The following is a 23,551-nucleotide window of genomic DNA, read 5'->3' on the forward strand; positions in this document are numbered from 1 at the left end:
GGGGGAGTGTGCATTGACTACATCATACTTGATTAATATAACACCAACGCCTTTGCTTGGAAATAAGACTCCATACAAAATTATGTTTGGAAAATTGCCTCCATATAATCAGTTGCGAGTATTTGGGTGTTTGTGTTATGTGCATAACCAAAATAGCAAAGGTGACAAGTTTGTATGTCGAGGAAGGAGATGTATGTTTCTTGGATACCCATTTGGTAAAAAGGCATGGCAAGTTTATGATTTGGACACAAAACAATTTTTAGTGTCAAGGGATATGGATTTTTATTAACGTCAGTTTTCATATATCAATCCAAATAATGGACAGTCTACCAATATTGCTACAACAAGTGATGAAATATGTTGGAGTATTGATGAGCATAGGGAGGAATTTTCGCCACCTAGAGATGTTGGTGAACATCAACAGGGTAAGCAACAACAACACAGACAAAGTAGTAACGAACCGCAATCCAATTTTGGAAGTGAGGCAGAAATAATAGAGGAAAGTATACAAGAAAAAACAGAAGAGAATAAGCAAGAAACTTCACTTCCTTTTAATGGTGACAGTGGAAGTAATATACCAGCAGAGGTTGTGATAGATAATAACATCAGTGAGATGGGTAAAGGAAAAGCGTCAGAAAATTTCTTTCAGCAGACTCAAAGGTTTTGTGACGCATACAGTACGAGAAATTAGTTCATCTTCAACTCAATCTACACAATCATCGGCCTCAGGTACTCCTTATCCTTTAACATATTATGTTTGTTGTGACTGTTATTCTGCTGTACACAGAAAATATCTTGCAGCTTTAACTGCTGGAAATGAACCTAAGAGCTTCAAGGAAGCTATGAAACATCCAGGTTGGCAGAAAGCCATGGATGAAGAAATACGAGCACTGGAAGAACAATGAACATGGGAATTGCAGGAGTTACCACCTGGGAAAAAGGCATTAGAGAGCAAGTGCATATATACAGAGAAGCGAGAAATGAAAATTTGATACGTTTGAAAGCAAGATTGGTGATTTTTTGGAATCATCAAGTTGAAGAATTAGATTAAATAAGTAATTTGCACCAATGGAAAAGAAGACGACATTTTGTACTTTTATGGCAGTTGCAACAGTTAAGAACTGGGAAGTACATCAAATGGATGTACACAATGCATTTCTTCATGGTGATTTGGAAGAAGAAGTGTATATGAAGATACCTCCGGGATTTTCCATGGGAAGTCCTAATATGGTTTGTAGAATGAAGAATTCGTTGTATGGTTTAAAACAGGCACCTCGGTGTTGGTTTGCGAAGTTATCAACAACTTTGAAGAATTTTGGCTTTAAACAGTCATATTCAGATTCTTCTCTCTTTACAACAACGAAAGGAAATATGTATCTTAATGTCTTGGTTTATGTGGATGATTTGATTGTGGCAGGCAATGATCTGGTTGCACTTCACAACTTTAAAACTTATTTGGGTCAATGTTTTAAAATAAAAGATCCTGGGAAGTTAAAATATTTCCTAGGCCTAGAGGTTACACGTAGTAAGAAAGGGTTTTACACATGTCAGAGGAAATATGCACTTGATATTATCATGGAGATTGGGTTATTGGGAGGAAAGCCTGCATAATTCTTAATAGAAACAAATTATCGTCTGGCATTAGCAAAAGGCAAGATAATAGATGATGTGGAAAAATATAGACGATTGGTGGGTCGTCAGATTTATTTGTCAGTAACAAGACCAAACCTTGCATACTCGGTGCATATTTTGTCACAATTTATGCAACGGCCAAGAGTAGAGTGGAATCAACGCTTCGTGTGATTAAATATTTGAAGAAGAGTCATGGACAAGGAATCCTGATGCGTTATGATAGTGTCCTTTGTTTAAAAGCATGGTGTGATTCAGATTGGGCGAGTTGTCCATTAACAAGACGTTCATTAACAGGTTGGCTTGTGCTTCTTGGTTTCTCGCCCGTATCTTGGAAAACTGAGAAGCAGCATACGGTTTCCCGTTCGTCAGCAGGAGCATGATACAGATCTACGGTAACAATGACGTGTGAATTAAAGTGGTTGAAACAATTACTTGGTGATTTACGGGTTCATCATACTCATGGGATGAATCTCTCTTGTGATTGTCAGTCAACATAAAATATTGCTCTAAATCCAGTATTTCACGAAAGAACAAAATATATAGAAGTAGATAATCTTGTCAGAGATGCAATAGGAGGGAGGATTATATCAACATCGTACACCCCTATAACGGTGTAATTGGCAGATATTTTCACAAAAGCGTCGGGGAAAGCTCAATTTAACTTTCTTTTGTTCAAGATGGGTATTTGATATCTCCATGCTCCATCATGAGGGAGGGTATTAGGAGATATAATAGGAGTCTATAAGAGACTATATTTAAGAGATGTATTATAGCTTATTTGAGTTCATTAGGAATCGAATGTGTTGAGAAACAAAAATCGAATGTCTTGAGAAACAAGTCTGTAATTGTATAAATACCTTGAATGATTAATGAGAAAAACAGACAGACTTATTGAGGATTTCACCGGCAACTTTTAACTGGTATTTTGTCCTACTACAAACTAACAAGGTAGTTTTATCATGGTACCAAACTTGATCCAGCGCAAGAAAATCCCTTTCGACTGAAGTAAAGGCAGTTAAGTGAAACGCTCAAACTAATCAAGATAATGGAACAACCTATAGGGGGTTCATTTTCTTATAATTTACAACTGAACATACATATTCTTAAGACATCTAGGCATACTGAAGAAGTTGTGGTACACCTTAAGGTTGAATTTCTTCTGGCTGTTTGTAAAATCCATAGCTTGTTTCAAGAAACACAGAAACAAAAAAAAAACAAAAGCTTGAGGAACAACAAAGAATCAAAGAATAGAGTCAAAAGAAAGCAAAATTGATAAGCAACAAAGAGGGTCGAACCAGAACACAAGCTCCAACTTAAAGCAAAGGCATATGAGCAGTAGATGAAAAAGCGAAAGCTTGTTCGCTATTAGATACAACTTTCAAAACCCCTTCACTCCAGTACACGGTTTTTCTTTCTAGCATATCACTAACTACTCTAGGAAATTGTCGATGAAATCCGAGTACATACCAGCTTCAGGGTTTCTATTATAATCTACTGGATGATGTGGATGGTGTTGATCCATTGAGGATGAAGAAGATGATGTGGCCATTCTTGCAGGCAACGTAAAACTCCTCTTGAAATTTTTCTCCATCTTTTTAACATTGTGACCATGGCTCTCTAAGCTCAAGTAGTCATTCACATTTTCACCGCTCGGATTGTTTTCGCTTCTGTTTCCATGGAGGCTATGTGAATTCGAAGTTTCCGAATTTCCCTTGGTTTCATCGGCCTTGCTAGAAAGATTTGTTGCCGAATTTGAATTCTTCCCTCCAAGATTGGGATGGTGATGCTGTTGCTGTTGGTTTGATTTGTTTCCAACCCCGTCTGCCCCAAATAAAAGTTTGGCATCATCAGCTCGTCCAGTGAGAGCATTGAAGAAAGATAACCCATTAGGCCATTTTATGTCAGCTTCGTGTTCGGCCATCATATCCTCCATTTGTGCATCAGAGGAATTTGGGAGCATAAAATGATGGGTTTCATCTTTGTTCTGTGGTAATCCAAGTCTCGTCATGTTTTGGTAATGTTGTGAAGCGACAGATGGGAGTGGCCTTTGGCTCCAATTGAAAATAGGCGGTGGAGGGCGAATTGGAGTACCACATTGCTTCATAGGAATAGAAGACGACGACGAATTCCTAGTTGAAGAGAATAGTTGGGATAGATAAAACCCAGACTGATAACCAAGGGATTCAAAAGTATGTCGCATTCTGAGTACAAAGTGCAAGTCTTCGGCTATCTGAAGATAAATATTATGTCCAATGTGCACACAAGAATCAAAAATCCAGATCAGTTCCTATAAATTTCTAAAGTATTTTACCCGTACAGTCCGACAAGTAAATCATAAATAAATCTGCACATATCGAAGGAGAAAGATTAAAACTGAAAGCACTTACTATCTTGCAAGAACCTAGCTGTAAGAGACCATGACCAGCTTGTATAACTGCTATTGTCTGTTAATGAAAACAGCATAAATCAATCAAACTAAAAATTTATGAAAGATCAGAAATTTATTGAGGTCAAACAGAATGTTATGATTCAACACTTACCTGAATACCTGAGTTAAACTGATCAGTCCATTCAGGAGGAACCTGTAATGAGACCGAAAACATTCATAAAATTAATGTAGATTGTAAAAACCTAGTAATAAATCGAAAAAGCTAAAACGTGTACCAAAAAAATGCAACCCAACTGCGGACTAATTACTTACAGCATCAAAAGAACTCTGCCAATAGTTAGAGATGTTAGGTTCACATTCAGAAGGTTCTTTGAAAACCCATTTATGACATTTATCAGAAGCAACCTTTCCCATCAGCCTAATAAATCAATCAATCAAATCACACATGAAAGTGATAAGTTTTCTTTTTTATTTTATCTTCAAAAATCCGTAAAAACACATTTTATAATTATGAAAAATTAAAAAAAAACACCTACCCAGTACCCACCCTTCTCCATAGTTGTACAACTGAATGGACATTTTGCTGAAAGCTTTCCTCACTGGATCTTCTCCATCAATTTGTTCAAGACACTCAGCTACTGAACTCCCTCGGCAATACCCATCTTCCCACATCAACATCCTACAAAAACAAAATAGTACCGAAGTTTAAAACCCACTTTCAAAATCACTCTTAAAACATGTCTTTCGTTTTGCCTATTTCTGTTCCCTCTATTCAGACACTCCAAAGAGAGAGAAAACTTACAAGCTACCATTATCATCACCCACTTTGCAGCCATTACCACCTCTGCTTCTCCTATATTTTTAGAAAAATAAAAACCATTTTAAGTGAAATTGTCAAGGAAGTAAGGACACATGAAGTTTAGTTGAAACAGTATAATCAAGGAATATGGAAGAAGAGAGAGCAGTGAAACAGTACGGGCGAGGTCTTATTGTCCAGAAAACGGAGTAAGTCCAGTCTGTATTAAGACAAACACTTCTTAGAGCCTCATGAAGTGCCATCATCCCAACAGCTTCTTTGCTCCTATCTGATACTCCTGAGCCCACCATGTCTCTCTCTTTCTCACTCTCTCTCTCTCTAGCAAAATCACTTGAATTTCTAACTGATGAACTTCCCCTTTCTTTTTTATCTCTTCTTCAGCTAGCAAATACTCTTCTCTCAGTACACTCACACACACAACATAACTTCTGTGACTTTCTTTTCTTTATCCTAACTACGCACTGCAGGTGTGTAATGTATAGTCTGAGTCTGAGGGATTCTTAAAGAAGAAAAAAGTAAAAGAAAAAAGAGGAGAGAAAGGGAAAGACCAAGAGAGAAGTGTATGTATGTGTGAGCGAGCGAGCGAGCGTGTGTGGCACAGAGAGATGATGTCTAGGGGTTTGTTTGTTTATCTTTTGTGATCATCAAATTCGTAAAACAAGGAAGGAAATGATGTCATACAAACTGGCTTCATTTAATACTTGTTTCTGCTCGCAATGGTCCTACCCTACCCTGCCCTTACTTACTTAATATATGCGACGTGAATTAAAGTTGTTGGGTCCACAATATGTGTATGTAGGAGGGAGGGAGACTGAATCTGTAGATTTCCAACCACCTGATTGCAAAGCATTACCACTTTGGTTTAAAGTTTAAACCTTTGTTCTTTTGTTTACTCATCAACAACAGAGATTTGTTTGGCTTATTTTCTCAAACTTTCATCTTTTTCCATTAATGACCCCCCTTTTCTTTTTTCTTTGGTACTGATAATGCCTGCTTGCTTGGTAATCAAGAAATATACTTATACATAAACATAAATTCCCGATAAGCCAAAACAGCGCCCAACTCTTCGCCTAAACATTTCCACATTTCTATACAAAAAACACCTAGATGGAACACCCCTATGGTTTGTTATCCCGTGTATGTGTGGGGGGACCCTAAGATCTGGTGGACAGGATCCTACCATAGCAGATCAAATTGGTAATGGTGGCGGTGGGAACAGCTACTGGATGAAGTAACCTATGGCTTTGTTTACACAAGCCAATGCCCCACGCTTCGCCCAAAAGATATGAGGCCTGTCCTCCTTTGAGCATGCAACTAGGACCATCAAACACCACTACTAATCTCTTTTGATTTCGGCAAACTAAGGATTAAAAGGTAATTAAGCCGATTTAGTCATGAAAGAGGGATGCGTGTGATCTTTCAGTCCTATACGAATCGGACAGTTCAAGAAGAAAGCAAAAATGAACTTCTGTAGACAGATTGAATTAGGGACATGATTTTTCATTTATATTCTTCATAATTGAGACAACTTTTAAACATAATCAATTTGTACGCTGTTAAGGCATACAATACGTGTGTGTTGCCTAACACGTATATCTTGTTAAGGAAGTCTTTTGTATTTTTAGAAAACTATTCTAGGTTTGGAAGTCTTTTGTATTTTAGGAAATTGTTCTAGTTTTGGAATTCATCCTATCTTGGAGTTCAAGGAAGAGTTAGTATATATATATATATATGTATCCTGTAAAGATTAATTGTACACACAAGTTATATCAATATAACGTCTTCTATTCAAGTTCGTATTCTCCTCTTATAGTTGTGTTCTCTCCCAAACAATACGTGTTCTAGCTTGGTATCAGCTTATTGATCCTATGTCTTCCGCTGCATCTACTTCTTCCTCTGTCCTTTCAACCATACTCAACTCCTCTCAATCAATGATGGCTTCCTCTATCTTTTCTCAACCTCATCACATCATCACTATCAAACTTGATGACACCAATTACTCCCTCTGGCGTGCTCAGTTTCTCCCATATCTCCAAGGTTATGAACTCGATAGTTTTGTCACAGGTGACAATCCTTGTCCGTCTCCAACTCTTCCCAACAGTGATACACCCAATCCGGCATATGCTCCTTGGCTAAAGCAAGACCGTATTCTTCTTGGCTGGATTTTTTCCTCGCTAACTCCTGCTGTTCTTCGACAAGTTCATCGTCTCCAAAGTTCTCATGTTGTTTGGTCCTCTCTTGAATCTCTCTTTTCTTCCAAATCAGATGCTCATATCCATCACTTGCAATGTGAACTTCGGGCTTTACGCTAAGGATCTCTTTCTATGCGAGATTATATTGATCGAGCTCGCCATATCGTTGACAACCTTGCAGCTGCCGATACTGTTGTCACTGAGTCTGAATTACGTCACTGCATTCTTGCCGGCCTAGATACTGCATATGATGCCATTGTTACCTCTCTTACAACTTCCATGGGAGCCATGAAACTAGAGGATTTTATCACCTATCTTCTCACGTATGAACTTCGTATTGAGAACCAAGCAAAGTCACTGCATTCTCAGCCTGTTGCTAACGTTGCAGCATCCGGCCCAACTCGTTCAGCTGCTTCCAGCTTCTCTCGTCCAGCTGCTTCCAATTTTTCACGTCCTCCTACTCGGTCCAGTCCATATTCGGCCCAACAATTCTCCTCCCTGTCAAGCCCAGCTTGTCCAGCTGCTTCCAACACTTCGAATCATTCCTCTCTTCTCGGCCCAGCACAGCCTTACAACTCACGCACAGATGTGCGTCTTCTCTGTCAACTATGTGGTCGCAAGAATCATGAAGCTAATGACTGTTGGAATCGTTTTGATCGCTCGTTTCGTCCTCCTCGAGATCAGTCACCTACCTCTGCTCCTCGTGCTTATGCTGCTCAAACTGGTTTGTTATCTACACCTCCGTGGACTCCTGATAGTGGTGCTACAGATCATATAACCAATGATCTTTCTCGTCTCCAATTTTATAATGAATATACTGGTCCGGATCAAATTCAAATGGGTAATGGCTCTTCTATTCCAATCTCTAATGTTGGATCCTCTGTTTTGGGAACTCCCAACCTTAAGTTGTGGCTTCGTAATGTTCTTCATGCACCAAAAATTTCTCATAATCTTCTATCTATTTCTCGGTTTACTACTGACAATAATGTCTTATTTGAATTTCATCCAACTTTTTGTCTTGTGAAGGATCGATGTACCGGGAAGGTTCTTCTTCGTGGCAGTAGGAGGGGTGGTCTCTATCAACTTGATAATTCGTCTCAATCTTCTAAAGCCTACATAGGAGAGCGTGCTACCTTACAAGATTGGCACTCTAGATTAGGACATCCAATGATACGCACATTGCGTATCTTGGTATTTTGGCATTACTTTCTCTGAATCCATGCCTCAATAACTCTGTGAAGAGAGATTTGAGAAAATCTGTGTGTCCAATGTCCGGATCTCCCTACCCATTGGATTGAGTTGGGTGTGAGACATAGAAAAACAATCCCTGGTAAACAAGATTAATTCCTAGCTAGCTAGGTTAGGTTTAACTTTAAACATCACATTAAGTCATTGACCATCACACTAAAAAGCCTTAACAATCACATTTGATAATAAAAGAAATTTGCATTAAGAAAACAAAAGAAAAAGCTTATTATCATAAAGTAGTATTGTCATACATAGAATCTTTTACTGGTCAAAAGACAGTGTATGAGTCCCGTGGTTGAGATTCGTATTCAATATATTTTTTTTACTAAAAGAATGATTATTATATATTGATTTTAAAATCGAAATTAAGAAAATTTGGTAATGTCAGTCATAAAAGGTTTATAGAAAAGCACATAAATGTCAAAATAACATAACCACGAACCTTGTCGGTAATTACTATCTGTTTAAGGAAGTTAAAAAGGATTAAGTTAAAAGTGAAAGCGAGAAACAAAGCTGAGAAGAAACGAAAGAAAGATCACACGTGAGTGGCAATGGGGGCGGTGCATTCTTTCCCATTATTTAAAAACAAACTTATTATAGGGGCGTCATGGTTTATTAGAGGGGCAGCATTGTGATAGTAGTGTCCCTTTAGTTGGTTAGGGGATGTCCTAAAGGGATGTAAATTGACTAGATTACCCTTTTCATCTTAAATCAATCAAAATCAAATCAATTTTTTTTTAAACCTAATGAATCAGAAAAAATCAAATCAGTTCTTCTTCATCTTCTCTTCTCCTCCATCAACTGTAACCTCCACTAAAACTGAAAATTTCATCGTCTTCGATTAATCGACGATTTGAAAAATGTTTGGAAAAACCCAGTTAGGGTTTAGTTTATCGTGTTGGATTTAAGTTAATTTTGTATCAAAAATTAGGGTTTTGTATGAAAATTGAAATTGAAATTTCTGGTTGCATGTGAGTTACGGTTGGTAATAACTCAAATACGAACCGTAACTGTAGATTGGGTTGATGTTACGGTTGGTTTTAACTCGAATACCAACCGTAAGTTCTTAGTTTTGAGAAATATGTTCAGTTGCAGTTTGTATTTGCATCATATTTATCAACCGTAATTGAGTTACGGTTTGTTACTCAAACAACCATACCAACCGTAAATAATCTTGTGTCTTAAGAATTTATCAAAATAATGATTTACGGTTCAAAAGTTAAGTTGACACACCAACCGTAGGGTAGTTACGGTTGGTCTCGATTCATTAGTTACCAATCGTAATTTAGTTACGGTTGTTGTCCAAATTTAATTACTAACCGTAACTGGTTTTACGATTGGATCTTCCCCAAATTTAACCAGTTACGGTTGGTATTCGATAACTTACGAACCGTAACTAAGAGTTACGGTTGATCATGAGCAAAATTGCAACCGTAAGTTTTTCTGAAAATTTAAAAGTTTTGATTTCGTTACGTACTTTAGATAATTTTGAGCAAGAAAAAGCTAATGGGAACTAATTTAGAAGTATACCGGGTCACTGGAATCACTCATTTTGGTTGAGTGAATCAAAATCTAGGGTTTCACAAATATCACAAAAGTTTTTCTTTTTCTTCTCCTCTGAACTTTTTTTTTAACTCTAAAAATCTGATTTTGTTTTGATTTTGAGTTAATATAAGTGAAATTAATCATTAATACTAAATTTGATTATCATCACTAAACTAGGTTATCAATAATGAGAGTTAATTTGTTATTTCCAGTTTTTTTATAAGGGATACCTTGAATGATCATGTAATGACCCTTTTTGTCCTATTAGAATGCCACCCCTCTAATAAACCATGCCGCGCCTATAATAAGCTTGTTTAAAAAATACAAGGACGAGAGAAGGAAAACAAGAGAAGAGGAGAAAATGAGAGGGGGAGTGTGCGCATGAATTGCGGTGTGTTGCACCCATTTCTTTGGACATGCTCCGTCAGCCATTCAAATTATAGACCAGATCATCAGTAAGGGGGACTCATTTTGACGACTACCGTTTTATTACACCCCGACCACAAAACATGCATATTACGAATACAGAACAGATTACTTTCGACTGCGTTCAATTGGTAGTCAGTAATTTTTGTTCTCTGCGCTCTAACACCAATCACCAATGTCTAACAATGAACTTGAGCAGCCGTGAGTAGCGGTTCAAGCTATTCAGGTCAGAGTACGCGCACACTGATGAACACTCACTAATTTGGTCTCTGGCCTGGCCGGGTTAGACAATATCAGTTGCGCACGTGATAGAGCAGTATTTCCTCTTTTTGTTATTTTTATAAGTACCTTTATATACAGAAACTAATGAGATCGTACGAAATGTAAGAACCAAATTATTTACTAATCTGCGCAGGACCACTCTAAACCCTTTAGATCACACAACCTTTTTTCTGCTCGACACATCTTTAATAACAACCTTTTACAGTTAACTACTATTGTTAATCATAAGTTTGAGATAAGTTATACCGGTAACTGAATTTTAGTTGATAAAGTTTGACCATGATCATGTGCATCTGATTTGTCCGATCCATTGCTCACAATAAACTCACGCTAACTAAAGACATGACTAGTCTAGAAGATTACCATCTAAAAAATGACTCGGGAGGAAACTTGAAGAGATTGATCATTTGATTGCTTGCACTTACGGTCAAACAATGGGGCGCATCTCACTCAAAATAAGATCCCAACAGAATATCCATGGGGATTCAATTTTGCCCAAAAGGATGAGGGTTTTTCTTGGACGGAAAGGCTATGGACATATATAGAACTGCACTCATTATCTTATTATTACGGCAAATACCATCATTATGATGGATTTCTGTCTCAGCCAAGGGAAAGAAGTTAACCTAACATTTCCTAATTTTGCCTGTTTGTCTGTCAAAAAAGTAACATCTCTTTCTAAAGCCAAACCCTTTATGAGGAAAAAAAAGGTAAGGATAGTTCCTTCAGCTTTCACCATCCTGAAAAATAAGCATCCAATGCACACCTAAATACTATTTGTCCGTTCATTTGTTCTATTGTATCTTCTGCAAAGCTATCACATAATTGGTACATCTACAGTGAAAGAATGTAATAATATGAGTCGTGATCCTCTCTTTGACCCGAGGAATCCAATCGCAAGGAGACGATCTAATAAAAGCTTGCGATGGCAATAGTCTGGGTAGATGTGTTTTTTTTTATACAGTATATCTTTGATTGCCCAGCAAAGATAGAGATTTATGAATGGTATATGTTAAGATTATAGCTCAACCAAAGCTAGCCTACTAATACAAAGTGTGGAAACGTGAATAGAGAAAACATTGACTTGGCCACACCCATCTGGCCAATTGGGTAGGTGACATTGCTTACACCCTCACCCTCTCCACATGCATGAGCAGTTTGCTGAGCTCTCTGCACTAAACCCATCTAGTGCCTATTATTCCGCCTAACAGTACCATCATAACATGGATTACAAGATTGCTTTACGTAAATACAATTATCAAATTTACCTGCAACCTCATCTAGTCAGTAGCTTTGATGAAGTCAAATCACTTCATCCAGAAAGAGCTCTGCCAAGTGTCAACCTACTTATGTGGGCAACCAGAGACTGTATAGTGTGAGCTCCATTTCTTAAAGTAAGTCCTTAGGAATTAGGATGTTGGAAGTTGCAACCACAATCCCTTACTGAGGTTTTGTTCACCTTGGTGAACAAAATTGGCCTCAAGGCATGCAAGTATTGAAGTATTAGTGACCCTACGTACAAACCCTAAACTGAAAAACAACACAAGGACGAAGTGATGTACAAATCAAAAAGAGAATAATGTGTCTTGCCAGAAAAGAAAAGACATGCGACATGATGTGAAAGAAATTTTGAACCAATTCCTTACAGGTTCATGAATGACACGCCCAAAAAAAAAAAAAAAAACCTAGTCTAGGAATTCAGTCACAGAGCCTTGAATTGTATGACCCTACAATGTTTTGAACAATCTAGAACGGAAACTCACAAGAAAGCTGCAACCTTGTGTACAATCAGTAGGATATCCAGCATTCCTGATGAAGTCCCAAAACACAGGATATCTGCATGTGTATTTCACCTCTACTTTCGTTATTTGATACATTTCAAATAGTGGAATACCACTGGGCCAAATAACTAGATGTGATATTGTGACATTTGATGTATGCTAATTAACAAGAGGAATTACTAAAAGCACTGAAATTTTACTTACTGCTGTATGCCTTTCGAACTGATCTTTATACGCAATGCTGAAATGGGAATTTAATTTAGAGTATGGGGTAGACACTCTATTTGGACTCTACAAGAACACCACTTACTTACCAAACACGCACACACACAGAGAAAAGAAAAAAAGAAAGAAAAGGAAATGTAAACAGCTACTTTGGGAGTTAACAATAAGCCCTTTACTCTGAAGTTCCATACCTTTCACAAAATAAAAGAGGAGAGTTTGTTCATCGACGGAGAGTTGCTACGATCCAGCTAAATCCAAATAACTACAGTGTGACACTCGTGGTCTCATACTGCCAACAAAACAATGTAAATGTTAAATCAATTTGTCAGAGCAGTTCTTTCAAGAACAGTCGCGCAAAATTCTGAAATTGTTGTAACAGTTAATATAAATGCTAAAACATGTAGAACCGTTACCACATTCCTGTACTACTTTCAAATGATGTTTATTGCCACAATTATGATCCTCCAGAATAATGGCATAAATATAAGTTCAAACCGCTGCTCTTTTTCAGCCAACTCTGAAATCTTCAGTCCTTAAAAATTCCAACAGAAAACTAAGAGTGTTCAAGCTGAGATGATGCAAGGAACAATGGCTAATATTTCCATGGAGGAAACATAGCATGAAGAAATGCCCTACAGAATGAGTAGTTCGTAACAAAAAACTGAGCAAGCTAGAAATGATCAAATGATCTGGGACATAATGATTAACATTAATCTGAGAAGCAATTGCTTCCTCAGTTACATATAAGTTGTGTTCATCTAAGTCATCCCACCTGAAACAACAGACGGCATGACTACCACCCTACAAGGTAGAAGCACAACCTAGTACTTAAAAATCATGCTAGTATCATGTCAAGGCATATATACAGACTCCATTACTTCCGTTGCAGCTCAGATTTCACATATTTACTAACATATCCCTGCAAATACAAACAAGAACACCATCACATACAGGAAACTGAGCATAGCCTGAAGTCAGAAATTGGGCATCCTACAAATCTTCAGATGCTCACCTCAACAAGCTTTTTAAGTTTAGGAAGGGACGTGAGAAGATACTGATCAACAAACTGAGGGGTGCTAGGAATTTGATGCGGCTGCAATGTGCTAAGGACCTTCTCAACTGCTTTCTTTACAATCACATTGTGCATGTCCTTGCTAACCTGGCCTTCAAGCCAATATGGCCTAACCAATTCTTTAACAAAATCAACAAGTGAAACACGAAAAACTTTCTGTGCTTTAGTTTCCTTCTTCTGCTTATACCCATCTATTTGCCCATGACTACGATCAGGGCGTACTTCCTTGGCATTTGAAGCAATTACAGCATGATCATGTTTTAAAGGCTTCTCATCTTTTGGCACAAGAATGTTAGTTTGTTTCTCAGCGACAAAATCTCTTGTAGCTTCACTTGAAGGTGCATCCTTGGGTGGACTATGATTGCATTTGCTGTTGTCTAAACAAACACTCTCTGTATGCTGGTCAAGGCCGACAGAATCAGCATTTCTTTGTGATGTATTTTGGACGACGACACCTTCAGTCAAGGAAGAAGATTGTAAGGACCTATCACCTACATTAGGTAACTCAATGCTATCAAGAAGAGGGTCGTATTGACTTTCAGGAGATGATTTTAAGTTTGACGGAAGACAGAGAGATGGTTGAAATGGAACAGAAGGTTCCCAGTTATACTCGCGAGCATATCTAATATAGTCCATTCGATCAACTGTGGCAATACATGAAGGCAGATTGTCTGGTTCAGGCCTAGAATAGAAAAGCGAAGAGAGGGTTTTAGGTACAGAGGTGGATCTGGAAGAAAAAATTCCCTGACCAGTATCAAATAACGTGTAATGTCTCATAGGAGAGGACCCTTGAGAAGGTGAAATTCTAGAGGATTCAAAAGGACGCTGCAGCGACGCCATGCCCATAGAAGGGAAAAAATGTTCGGATCTTGAGTTCAACGAATTATAAAAACCTGGAGAAGCATGGCCATCAAAGCACACAGGATTACTATTTAGATTCTGATGCGCACTGGTTTCAGCACCACACTTACCATAAGCAAAAGAGGTATGCTTGCCATAAACGCTTGAAGGTGCACCAGCATTACTTGATAAAAGACTATGATTCGGAACTATGTTATTTTGCACCAATCCATATCCGCTCACAAGTTCTTTATTCCTGGACATGTGATTAGAATGAACATGACGGTTACTACTAAGCGAAGGAACTTGAGAAGACTGCTTATAGTCTTCTTCAAGATAGGAATTCCAAGGGATCAAACTTGATGAAGAAATAGTTGGATCATCAATCCGAGGATTGATGGATTTTTGAAGAGCACGTCGAACATCTGGTGAAGCATCAATGGAGCACTTTTCAAGAGAGATATTTCGTTTCTTAGTCTCATCACCCACATAGTCTACCGATATGAGGCTCGGATCATCCCTTGTCAAAGGCAATTGTTTATGATCTTCGGAAGTCTTACCTGACCTTTGGCTTTCTTCATGCTCCTCGAGTAGGTTCCTTTCGGAAGAAAAATGTGAGCACAAGGAAGGGTAACCAACAACTGCCGAAGACATCGACTCAGTAGATGAAAATTTAGACTTTTTAGCAATTTGCCTTGAACCTGATACAAAGTGAGCCAGTTAGAGAGTTTCGCTAGAGAAGAACTCTACATGCATGATGCCAAAGCGATCTAAAAGTACCTGCATCGACCCGCAGTCCACCTTTTAAACTTTCAACAACTTCATCATCATCCTTAGCCATGTTGCTAGTATTGAGAACACTATCTTTTTTATGAGCAATCCTACATGAATCCCTCTTGGTGCACCGACCCTTGGCAAAAATCTTGCATGCTGTTGCAGGTATTTTGTTCTTGTCCTCGGGCTCAGCGCTAGAGGATTGACTCCTAGGTTGTATCTGTGGAGTGATTAGACTGAAAAGTCGACGTATTAGAAACTAATCTATACACTATAATAGTTGAGGGTGCAAAATAGCGTACTGGAGAAAATCAAATTCAGGTTTAAAGTGATATGAGACCACTACCTTGATGACCTTAGATTGGCGTTATCCCCTGATTGACTGTTTTTTTCCTCAGAGCTTACTTGCACATTACTTAACAGCTTATATCCAGAACGATTTCTAACCAAGAAATTGCTAGCTACCTCTTTCTCGTTAGAGGGCAAGAATTTATTGTTTAAATGAGTTGCATCACCATCGTGCTTCACTAAACTTTCACGAGCCTCCTTAGATGCTTCTTTTCCTAGTTGAGCACCAACACCTTTATTATTAACAACGGACAAAATCCCATTATCTTTAAGAGACACTAGACGTTTCTCCAATTTTTGAACCTTGGAGAGTCCGTCACTTGTCTTACCTTGTAATCTTGGCATCTCATCAACATGATCATGGGCAAAACATCCTGCTACATTTACTTCAAAAGCAACCCCTTTTGATTTCCCTAGTTCAAGGTCTTCATCGTGTCCCTTAAACTCGACTTCTTGGCTAGAATCTACATAGCAGAATAGGAAAAATCATGAAAGGAAATAAAAAGAAGCTTCCTACGGAAAATCTCTAGCTAGTCCTGATATAGAGATCCGAAGTAAAGTTCAAGAAAATATGTCTGACCCAGAGAAGCATCTAAAATCTTTCTTGTGAATAAGCATCTTTTCTATTATTAACATTAGCAATAACACAATAAAAGTGCTATCGAATGATAATATTTCCAGAGTTCGAAAGATGGTTTCTGCCCAAGCTATTCTCGGTTAGCTATTTCCAAGTCATATATTTAAAAAATTTCAAACAAATATATGTGACGTTGATGGATTGAATTGAAGAAATAATCACTTCTAAGTCAACCATTGAGTACTTATAAAAGCACCCAAAAAATTATAGCAACTCATTTTTATCAAAATAACATTACTGAGATAATAGTTTTGGTTTATTAAAGTTTTTCGAGAATGCCAACCATTCCTTGAATACTTCTATTAGGCAAGTAAAACCGCAATAAATCTTATTTTACCCATAAGTTACACCTCCAGGGGTTTAACATGGACAACCCACCATATAATATGAGGCGTCAAAATTAGCCAGCACAAGCACAAAAGAAACCAAAACTAAAAGTTATGACAGGGTTAAGAATGAAATGAGATTTGAGACAAGTGAGAATTGTGGTTAACACATGTGCTTGGAAAATACAAAAGAGGGAACTTCCAGAGCCTTGCTGATCTAAGTGACAGTTGAGCTTGTGTTAGCATCAGTTTGTAGGTGTACAAAGTTGGTTACTAATTTCGGCTTTTGTTCCGCTAATGCCGTCATGATCAAGAAGCTATACAAGCACTAGATCTAAAAGCTCAATATGAGAGAGATTTTCTAAGCTGAAAACCCAATACATTTTAACGAAAAGGTTATAAATCTTTTCAACATGATAAAAGAAGAATACCAACTCTCTTTCAGACATGAATGATGTATGGATAATTGAAGAACTATGACATCTTACCAGAAGATTTCAGAATCCCCAATTAACAGACCAAAATTAAAAGCGAAACTGAAAAGGTTCAGCTTCAAACTATTAAACACGTGTACACCTAACCGGGAACATATGAAACATTCCAAGACAATAAAATTGCTCAGCCAAGGTACAATCAACTAATCAAAACATGTATCAGGAAACAGAACTAAACCGAGTAATCAGAATACAATTGATCGACCGTCTCATTTTTGGTTTTCATCACCATTCCCCCAATTCTCTCCCATGTGATGTCCTTCTCCAACACCCATTATTATCCTTAATTTTTTAGATAAAGAGTTGAATTTAAAGAATTAGAGATCCCAAAATGAAGCAAGTTGCTTAAATTACAGCTTATTATTAAATTCCAATTATTCAATCAAGTTTTGACCAATTCAACACAGAGATGTCGCCACTATTTACACTCTCCTCCACTAGTGCGGTAGTTCCCAAAACTTAACTACCTTCCTTTACTTACACTAATATATTCCGAATAAAACACATGCAGGTCAAAACCAAAAGGAAATATGATCCATTATACCCCAATATTCTTCCCAGCTTAGTGTTAATTGGGAGCAGTTGAAATTTTCTTAGAATGTCTATCGACGCAAATGTATCCACCCTAATTCCAAAAAGAATCATATCGACCATATTCGTTTGACATAAGCACCTATCCAAAACTTTGTCGACTGACATAAAAAGCTCAACTTTGAGCAGACTTAAAGAGTCCTTTACCGACAGACATGTGAACTATTAAGATTAAAAAAGGGGTTAAAGGTCCCAATTTTTCTCCTGGACAAATCTGCCATAATGTCTTAAACCGCAGCGGAACGACTGAACCTAGATGTTCCTCAAACAAAAACTCTTTGTTTTCTACTAGAAAACGATAATGAGGAACGACTGAAATGCTATTCCCAAGACTCATTCCATAAAAATTCCTCAATTGCACCCCAACATACAACTCAAGAAAGAAGCGTCCCCTTCAAAGACAGTTCCAAACATCTAAATTTGCTAAGAAACCTTGTGAAAGTTTAGAGCTAGCTGTTTAGTTTAATCTACCCGCCTAATTACCCTAAGCAGAAAATTGTGCCTCAAGCATCTAGGAAAGAAATCCGTCCAACTTATCATAAATGTTCGCACCAACTCCCCAATACCTCAGTGGTTGTTACCGTGATCAACCATCTAGTAGGTTTGGGATCAAGTCCTGGTACCATCATCATCATCATGCAGCATCATAAATGTAAGCAAGTGATGTCAAGTCAGATACAACTTGAACCTCGTCATTTCTGCCTTGGTGAGCCCATATGAACTAGTGTAGCTCCCAGTGCAACCTCCAATTTTTGGAGTCTAACCTTAACCCAAATCCAAACTCTTGATTTCTAATTCTTTTCTGGAGTAAAATAAATAACTATACAATTCGGGTGAAAGTATGTATACTATTTATTAAGTACCATCTGAAAAAAATAAAACACCCAGCTAACTAAAACTCAAAACTCTACTATGGATTCAATCATAGACTTTTAGATCATATGTTAAATATGGATTCAATAATGATGGGGCGTATAATTCTTTCCAGAGATCTATATAATTAAGAGATCCGAATAATAATTTTTATCAGAAATTTTTGCAATTTTATTCAATTAAGTCACAAATTTCAAACCCCTAAATGTATAAGTAACACAAGCAATAACAAATTTCTGCTCAGAAAAAAAAACCCGGGAGATATCATACAACAGATAAACAATGATTTTAATAACAGAACAAAATGAAACTAACCATTTTGCCCAGAATCCATTTTATCTTCTTCATCATCGTCCCCATTACCATCAGATTCGTCTGGTTCTTCTTTTGGATCCTCGTCTGGTACTTCTTCAAATCCGTTATCGTTAGACGATGAAGGTTCAGTGGTAACGAGCATGTCTTTTTTACTTCTTCTCTCTACAACGCCGATTAGGTTAGAGAGAGAGAGTGTTGTAAAAAAACAATAGAAACATAAAATTTGTAACATTTTGAGGACGACGAGAAGAATAAATAGTCCACTATTTCCCCGCTTTTACATGTTCTTGTTGTTATTGCAGTTCCACGCTTGTTGTGTTGGGCCTAACTGACCCTAACACTGGTGTTAAGTCGAGTCAAGTATAAAGCATGTCCAGACTCCGGATAGAGCTACGGAAATTCACTTGTGCAAGTGATCTTCATTGAAGAACACAATTGTTTTGTGCTACATGAAAACATGGTTTGCCCTTAAAACCACTATCATCTGAAAATTATGCTAAGGGGTGTTAAAGTGGAAAGATAAAATCCCGGTTAATGCCCTTTAATCTGAAGTAGTATATAATAATTTTGATTTCACTGCACACACATCTCTACAACTCGAGGAAAAATCCAAATCTTCTTGACTTATCCTCGATAAGAAGAATTGTGTTGATCAAAAATAACCCAAACCATCCTTCATTTTGTTATTAAAATCATGAAAAAAATTGTACTGCTTGGTCGAACTCGCAAGCGTTGCTATCTCAAGTTTAGTTGTCAAAACTATAAGTATTGATTTCTAGTCTACTTATAGCCATGTCTCAGATTATGATAGAATGTGTAGTTGAGCTTTAGACTTCAGGGCGTTCATCGATTGAAGACGAATAACTACTAAGGGGAGCTTGTGGAACTTCATCAACAAAAGGTATGTGGAGACTTGAAATCATCTATCACTCAGAAGTCTATTTCTATTCTATCTCCTATTGAGACAAAATTCGTATAGCTATATAGACTTTACATTATACACATTTGATATTTCGAGCTGAGTTTAACTCGCTTACATAGTCATGTGAACATCGCCTGGTAACATCTTACATGATTTGTGTGAGACAGTCATTTGATGTAGACTCAGAATGTTTTGTTGATCATTCGATCACTTGAAAAATTGTTCTGAAGCTAATAGTTTGTGCGAGACAGCTATTCTCGTCTTCCAAGAATGTTTCAATGATTGAAATGGGAGTTTAGAACAATTAACCTTTGATTGGAAATAGCACAGTATGCGTACTTGTATTCTAACTGTTGCATGTGTATTCCAAGTCCGAGAATTTAGTATGCATACCCGTATGCGTACTGATTCAACAGTTGAAGTCCGGGAACTATAGTATGCATACCCGTATGCGCACTAATTCAACCGAGTTCGGTCATGAACGATAGTATGCGTACCCGTTTGCATACTGGCGAACAAGATCAAGTTCGGGAACTTAGGTATGCGTTCCCGTTTGCATACCTGAGTGGGTTAAGTTCTAAATTCGTTTGTGTATGTTTACATACTCATGAAAAAATACATTTATATAATAAGGAATGCAATCTTTGCAAACCGTGGCTTTAGTGTTCATGAATCCATTCGAGTGAATCAAAACTGATTTTGCTTCAATTGTGTCTTGTATACTTCTATGAGAATACAAACAATTGAACAACTCTATAACTTGTTTCGTTTGAGTCATTTGAACTAGTTGTGATAAAGATGAACAAGGTTGATATGAAAGTGTTCATATGGCTAACTTCGGTGAACTATTGTTGAGCCAACCAAGTGTACATGTTTAGGTACGGTTACCCATATCTAAATGAAGACACATTTCATTTGTGTGTAACAAGCTAAGTCAATCTAACGGTTGAAAGATATTAGCTTGACTCTAACTGATCGTTGTCGTATGCGTCAAAAATAAATTACACTTTCTCACTACTCAAAATATATAATATAGAAAGGGTAAGAAAGGATCGTTCCCACATAAAGGTCTAGGTTGTCGTTTTTTCGATTTCTTATATAAACAAAGTGGGGATTTTTTCTGATTTTTATAAAGTAAACTAAAATAAAAGTAAACAAATAAACAAACAAGCAAATCAAGATATAAAGATATTGGTTAAGGATTTAATTTTCAGTCACAAACATGTTCTTGTTTTAATAACTAGAATTGATATTTAATCTCTCATTATCAAAGGCCCTAGGATACCTTGATCGCAAGTTTATACCGCAAATCTCCTCTTATCATCAACAAACACATTAAAAGATGTGAATATGAATTCTATCTAAGAGAACAACCTAACGTGTAAAAGCACTAATCAAGTTTAATTCCCTAGATGCATTAAGTTCTAAGAAATCAGGCCAATCAAAGCAATCGAACGTGTAAAAGCACTAATCCGATTTAACAAAGGTTATGATTCACTTGTGACTACTAGGATGTATCACTACAAGCAATATCCACAATTATGCTACTTGCAATCAGAAATTTATCACTTTTGCGTATAATAAACTCTAATCTAGCAATAAATATGAAAGCAAATTCAATCAATTCGCTACTCGACTAAACAAGCATTCAAATCATGTAACAATATTAATGGTGAATCATAAACGATAATACTGAGACAAAACTAATATATCAAACAAGGATTCATGTTATGTGAAATCAACTTTATCCATAACCAAAAATAATAATCTAGCTCATGTTCATGGAGTTCATAACAAGAAGAAAAAGGAAAGTTTTCATGTTTCTAAACCCTAGAACAAAAGTAGAAGAAGAGATAAGATCCTCCAAATAGAATAGAACTCTTCATTTATATACTTTCTCACCTTCCAGAACTAACCCACTGCCAAAGAGTCGGCAGTCCATTAGTTGAGCCCAGTCAGAATAAGGGTTAAACCGGACAGATGAGTTGGATCGGCTCACCAAGTTAACTCGGCTAACTAAGATCCAGGCAGAGTTCTGACTGTAATCTGACTGTTTCCAGGCCTAATTCAGGCTTACTTCCCTACACAATTATGGTTCATACAAGCACATTCATTCAATACTCAGGCACTTCATTCATGGCAAGCACGACATCAGTTCTTCCTCGTTTGCAATTAGCAGCAGCACATCATCCACCATTCTGCAACATAGTCAATTCAATACACAGTTTCATTCATCACTGCCTCAAACTCACTACTTCAATTCACCAATTCCAGGCCACAACACCAACTCCAATTTCTTCTTCTGCCAAGACCACCAAAAGCAAGCAGCATCTGCTCTCAGTTTTACACCACGTATTCTTGCTAAATCCATAACCTGAGCTTACAACCACCAGAACCAGTCGACACATAATTCTCTCCTTCCACGCAATCTCAAGACAGTCTCTGCCAGTTCCATTTCTTCTTGTCTTAGTATCCCACCTCCTGGCAGCCACATACCAACATCAGCTACCACCATCTCTGTTTGGAACAGCTGCAATTCACTGTCATGGACTCAGCTAACAACAAACTGCTCTCTCTCTCAGCCTAACTGGTTCCATCTCTATCTTCAATTCCTGTAACTCCTTCCCCCAACAAGACAAAGCAGTCACAGTGCTCTAATCCTAGCAATTCACCACCTGCACCACCAAACTGCTGCAACACACATCGAACTCCAGTACCTGCCGTAACATTCAAGCCATTTCAGCTCAAACCAGCACCACAGACCACTAATATCATTCCCATGTAATTGCCATTTCAACTTCAATTCCACCACCAGACCAGTGCATAACCACCATTCCTCATACCAACACTGCTGCTTTACAGTCCATTGCGGCAACATCACCATTTGGCACTATAACCTGACTATCTGAACATCCAAATCTTCTTCTTCTATTTCATCCAATACCCATTGTTCCTGAGCCTAGCAAACTCTCAATTTCCTCTTTGATTTTCTCTTCATTTCCTTGTCACGATCATAGCGTCGACCACCATCTTCTCTCAACAAATCAACAACAACAACAAACCCATTTTACCCATCTGTTTCTTCATTAATTTCCTCCACAATCTTCAGATTCAGATCAATTAATTACTTCTCTGCAACCATAACCCCCACCAGTTCCTTTATTTCCCGGTGTAACTCAATCACTGCTTCAATCTCGGACCCTCGAGGAAACCCACCAGAATAGCTTGCTGACTCGAACTCTTAGCAGCAGCAGAATGGACTAGGGTCCGAGACCATTTGTGATTCTGAATCTCAGAACTCGACCTATATTAGGTTATAAACTGCTGTGGATGCCCTGAGTGAATGTTCGTCTGCCTTTAACACTTTACTGGACTTCATCTCATGTCTTTGCCTTTTTGCGCCTATTTCTTCTTCTTTTGCTCAAATGACTCCTAAACACCTAAAAATTCAAAACAAATACAATAATACATAATTCACAAGAAAAATAGCTAAGAAAGCATAATCAATTGATATTAAATCAAGGTATTTTAGACACCTATTAGATTCCCCCACACTTAGACTTTGCTAGTCCTCGAGAAAAACAAACAAAACAATTCTAAAACATACATACAACTCCGTGTCCTCGGGGCTACGGTCACACATAGCATGTATAACAAGACTTTAAACCGCTAGGTGTCTCTAGTGGACGAGTTATAGTCTCGTGAGGGTTTACTAGAGATATCCCACAAAACCTACTTTTCCAACAAACTAGTTCTCCGAAATGATAGTATCCAACGCGCTAAGAAGACATAGAGATTCTACACGGTATTCATAAGAAGTTA

The 23,551-nt window shown here is 37.6% G+C and overlaps 2 protein-coding genes across 4 annotated transcripts; both read right to left on the reverse strand.

Annotated features, from left to right (window-relative positions):
- Positions 1 to 2,880: 2,880 nt before the first annotated feature.
- LOC113333951 (protein RICE SALT SENSITIVE 3-like) lies at positions 2,881 to 5,452 on the reverse strand. Its single transcript, XM_026580315.1, has 7 exons — positions 4,998 to 5,452; positions 4,824 to 4,874; positions 4,569 to 4,700; positions 4,334 to 4,439; positions 4,173 to 4,214; positions 4,020 to 4,076; positions 2,881 to 3,862 (listed from the first exon to the last, which is right to left on the reverse strand). The coding sequence occupies exons 1-7, from the start codon at positions 5,126 to 5,128 to the stop codon at positions 3,062 to 3,064; spliced, it is 1,320 nt and encodes a 439-aa protein (XP_026436100.1). The 5' UTR covers positions 5,129 to 5,452; the 3' UTR covers positions 2,881 to 3,061.
- A 6,648-nt stretch (positions 5,453 to 12,100) lies between these two features.
- LOC113307603 (protein FRIGIDA-ESSENTIAL 1-like) lies at positions 12,101 to 19,050 on the reverse strand. 3 transcript variants are annotated; one of them, XR_003339213.1, is made up of 8 exons: positions 18,808 to 19,050; positions 15,901 to 16,035; positions 15,570 to 15,786; positions 15,230 to 15,459; positions 13,550 to 15,150; positions 13,310 to 13,456; positions 12,951 to 13,069; positions 12,101 to 12,826 (listed from the first exon to the last, which is right to left on the reverse strand). XR_003339213.1 is itself a non-coding variant. In XM_026556057.1 (6 exons), the coding sequence occupies exons 1-6, from the start codon at positions 19,037 to 19,039 to the stop codon at positions 13,412 to 13,414; spliced, it is 2,460 nt and encodes an 819-aa protein (XP_026411842.1). In that variant the 5' UTR covers positions 19,040 to 19,050; the 3' UTR covers positions 13,024 to 13,411. The 3 variants fall into 3 exon arrangements, 1 of the variants encoding a protein (XP_026411842.1); XR_003339211.1 differs by having other exon boundaries at positions 12,951 to 13,169; XM_026556057.1 differs by lacking the exon at positions 12,101 to 12,826 and having other exon boundaries at positions 13,024 to 13,456.
- Positions 19,051 to 23,551: the final 4,501 nt, after the last annotated feature.

This window comes from Papaver somniferum, chromosome 1 (genome assembly GCF_003573695.1).
Source record: "Papaver somniferum cultivar HN1 chromosome 1, ASM357369v1, whole genome shotgun sequence".
Lineage (NCBI taxonomy): Eukaryota > Viridiplantae > Streptophyta > Magnoliopsida > Ranunculales > Papaveraceae > Papaver > Papaver somniferum.

What these genes read in the sequence shown, in the direction of transcription:
- LOC113333951 (XM_026580315.1), bottom strand. Translation starts at nt 5,128, where the DNA reads ATGGTGGGCTCAGGAGTATCAGATAGGAGCAAAGAAGCTGTTGGGATG. An exon ending in TGGACAATAAGACCTCGCCC is followed by an intron (nt 4,875 to 4,997) that starts GTACTGTTTCAC and finishes CTAAAAATATAG; the next exon opens with GAGAAGCAGAGGTGGTAATG. An exon ending in GGTGATGATAATGGTAGCTT is followed by an intron (nt 4,701 to 4,823) that starts GTAAGTTTTCTC and finishes TTGTTTTTGTAG; the next exon opens with GATGTTGATGTGGGAAGATG.
- LOC113307603 (XM_026556057.1), bottom strand. Translation starts at nt 19,039, where the DNA reads ATGTTACAAATTTTATGTTTCTATTGTTTTTTTACAACACTCTCTCTC. An exon ending in AATGGATTCTGGGCAAAATG is followed by an intron (nt 16,036 to 18,807) that starts GTTAGTTTCATT and finishes TCTGCTATGTAG; the next exon opens with ATTCTAGCCAAGAAGTCGAG. An exon ending in TGAGATGCCAAGATTACAAG is followed by an intron (nt 15,787 to 15,900) that starts GTAAGACAAGTG and finishes GTGCTCAACTAG; the next exon opens with GAAAAGAAGCATCTAAGGAG.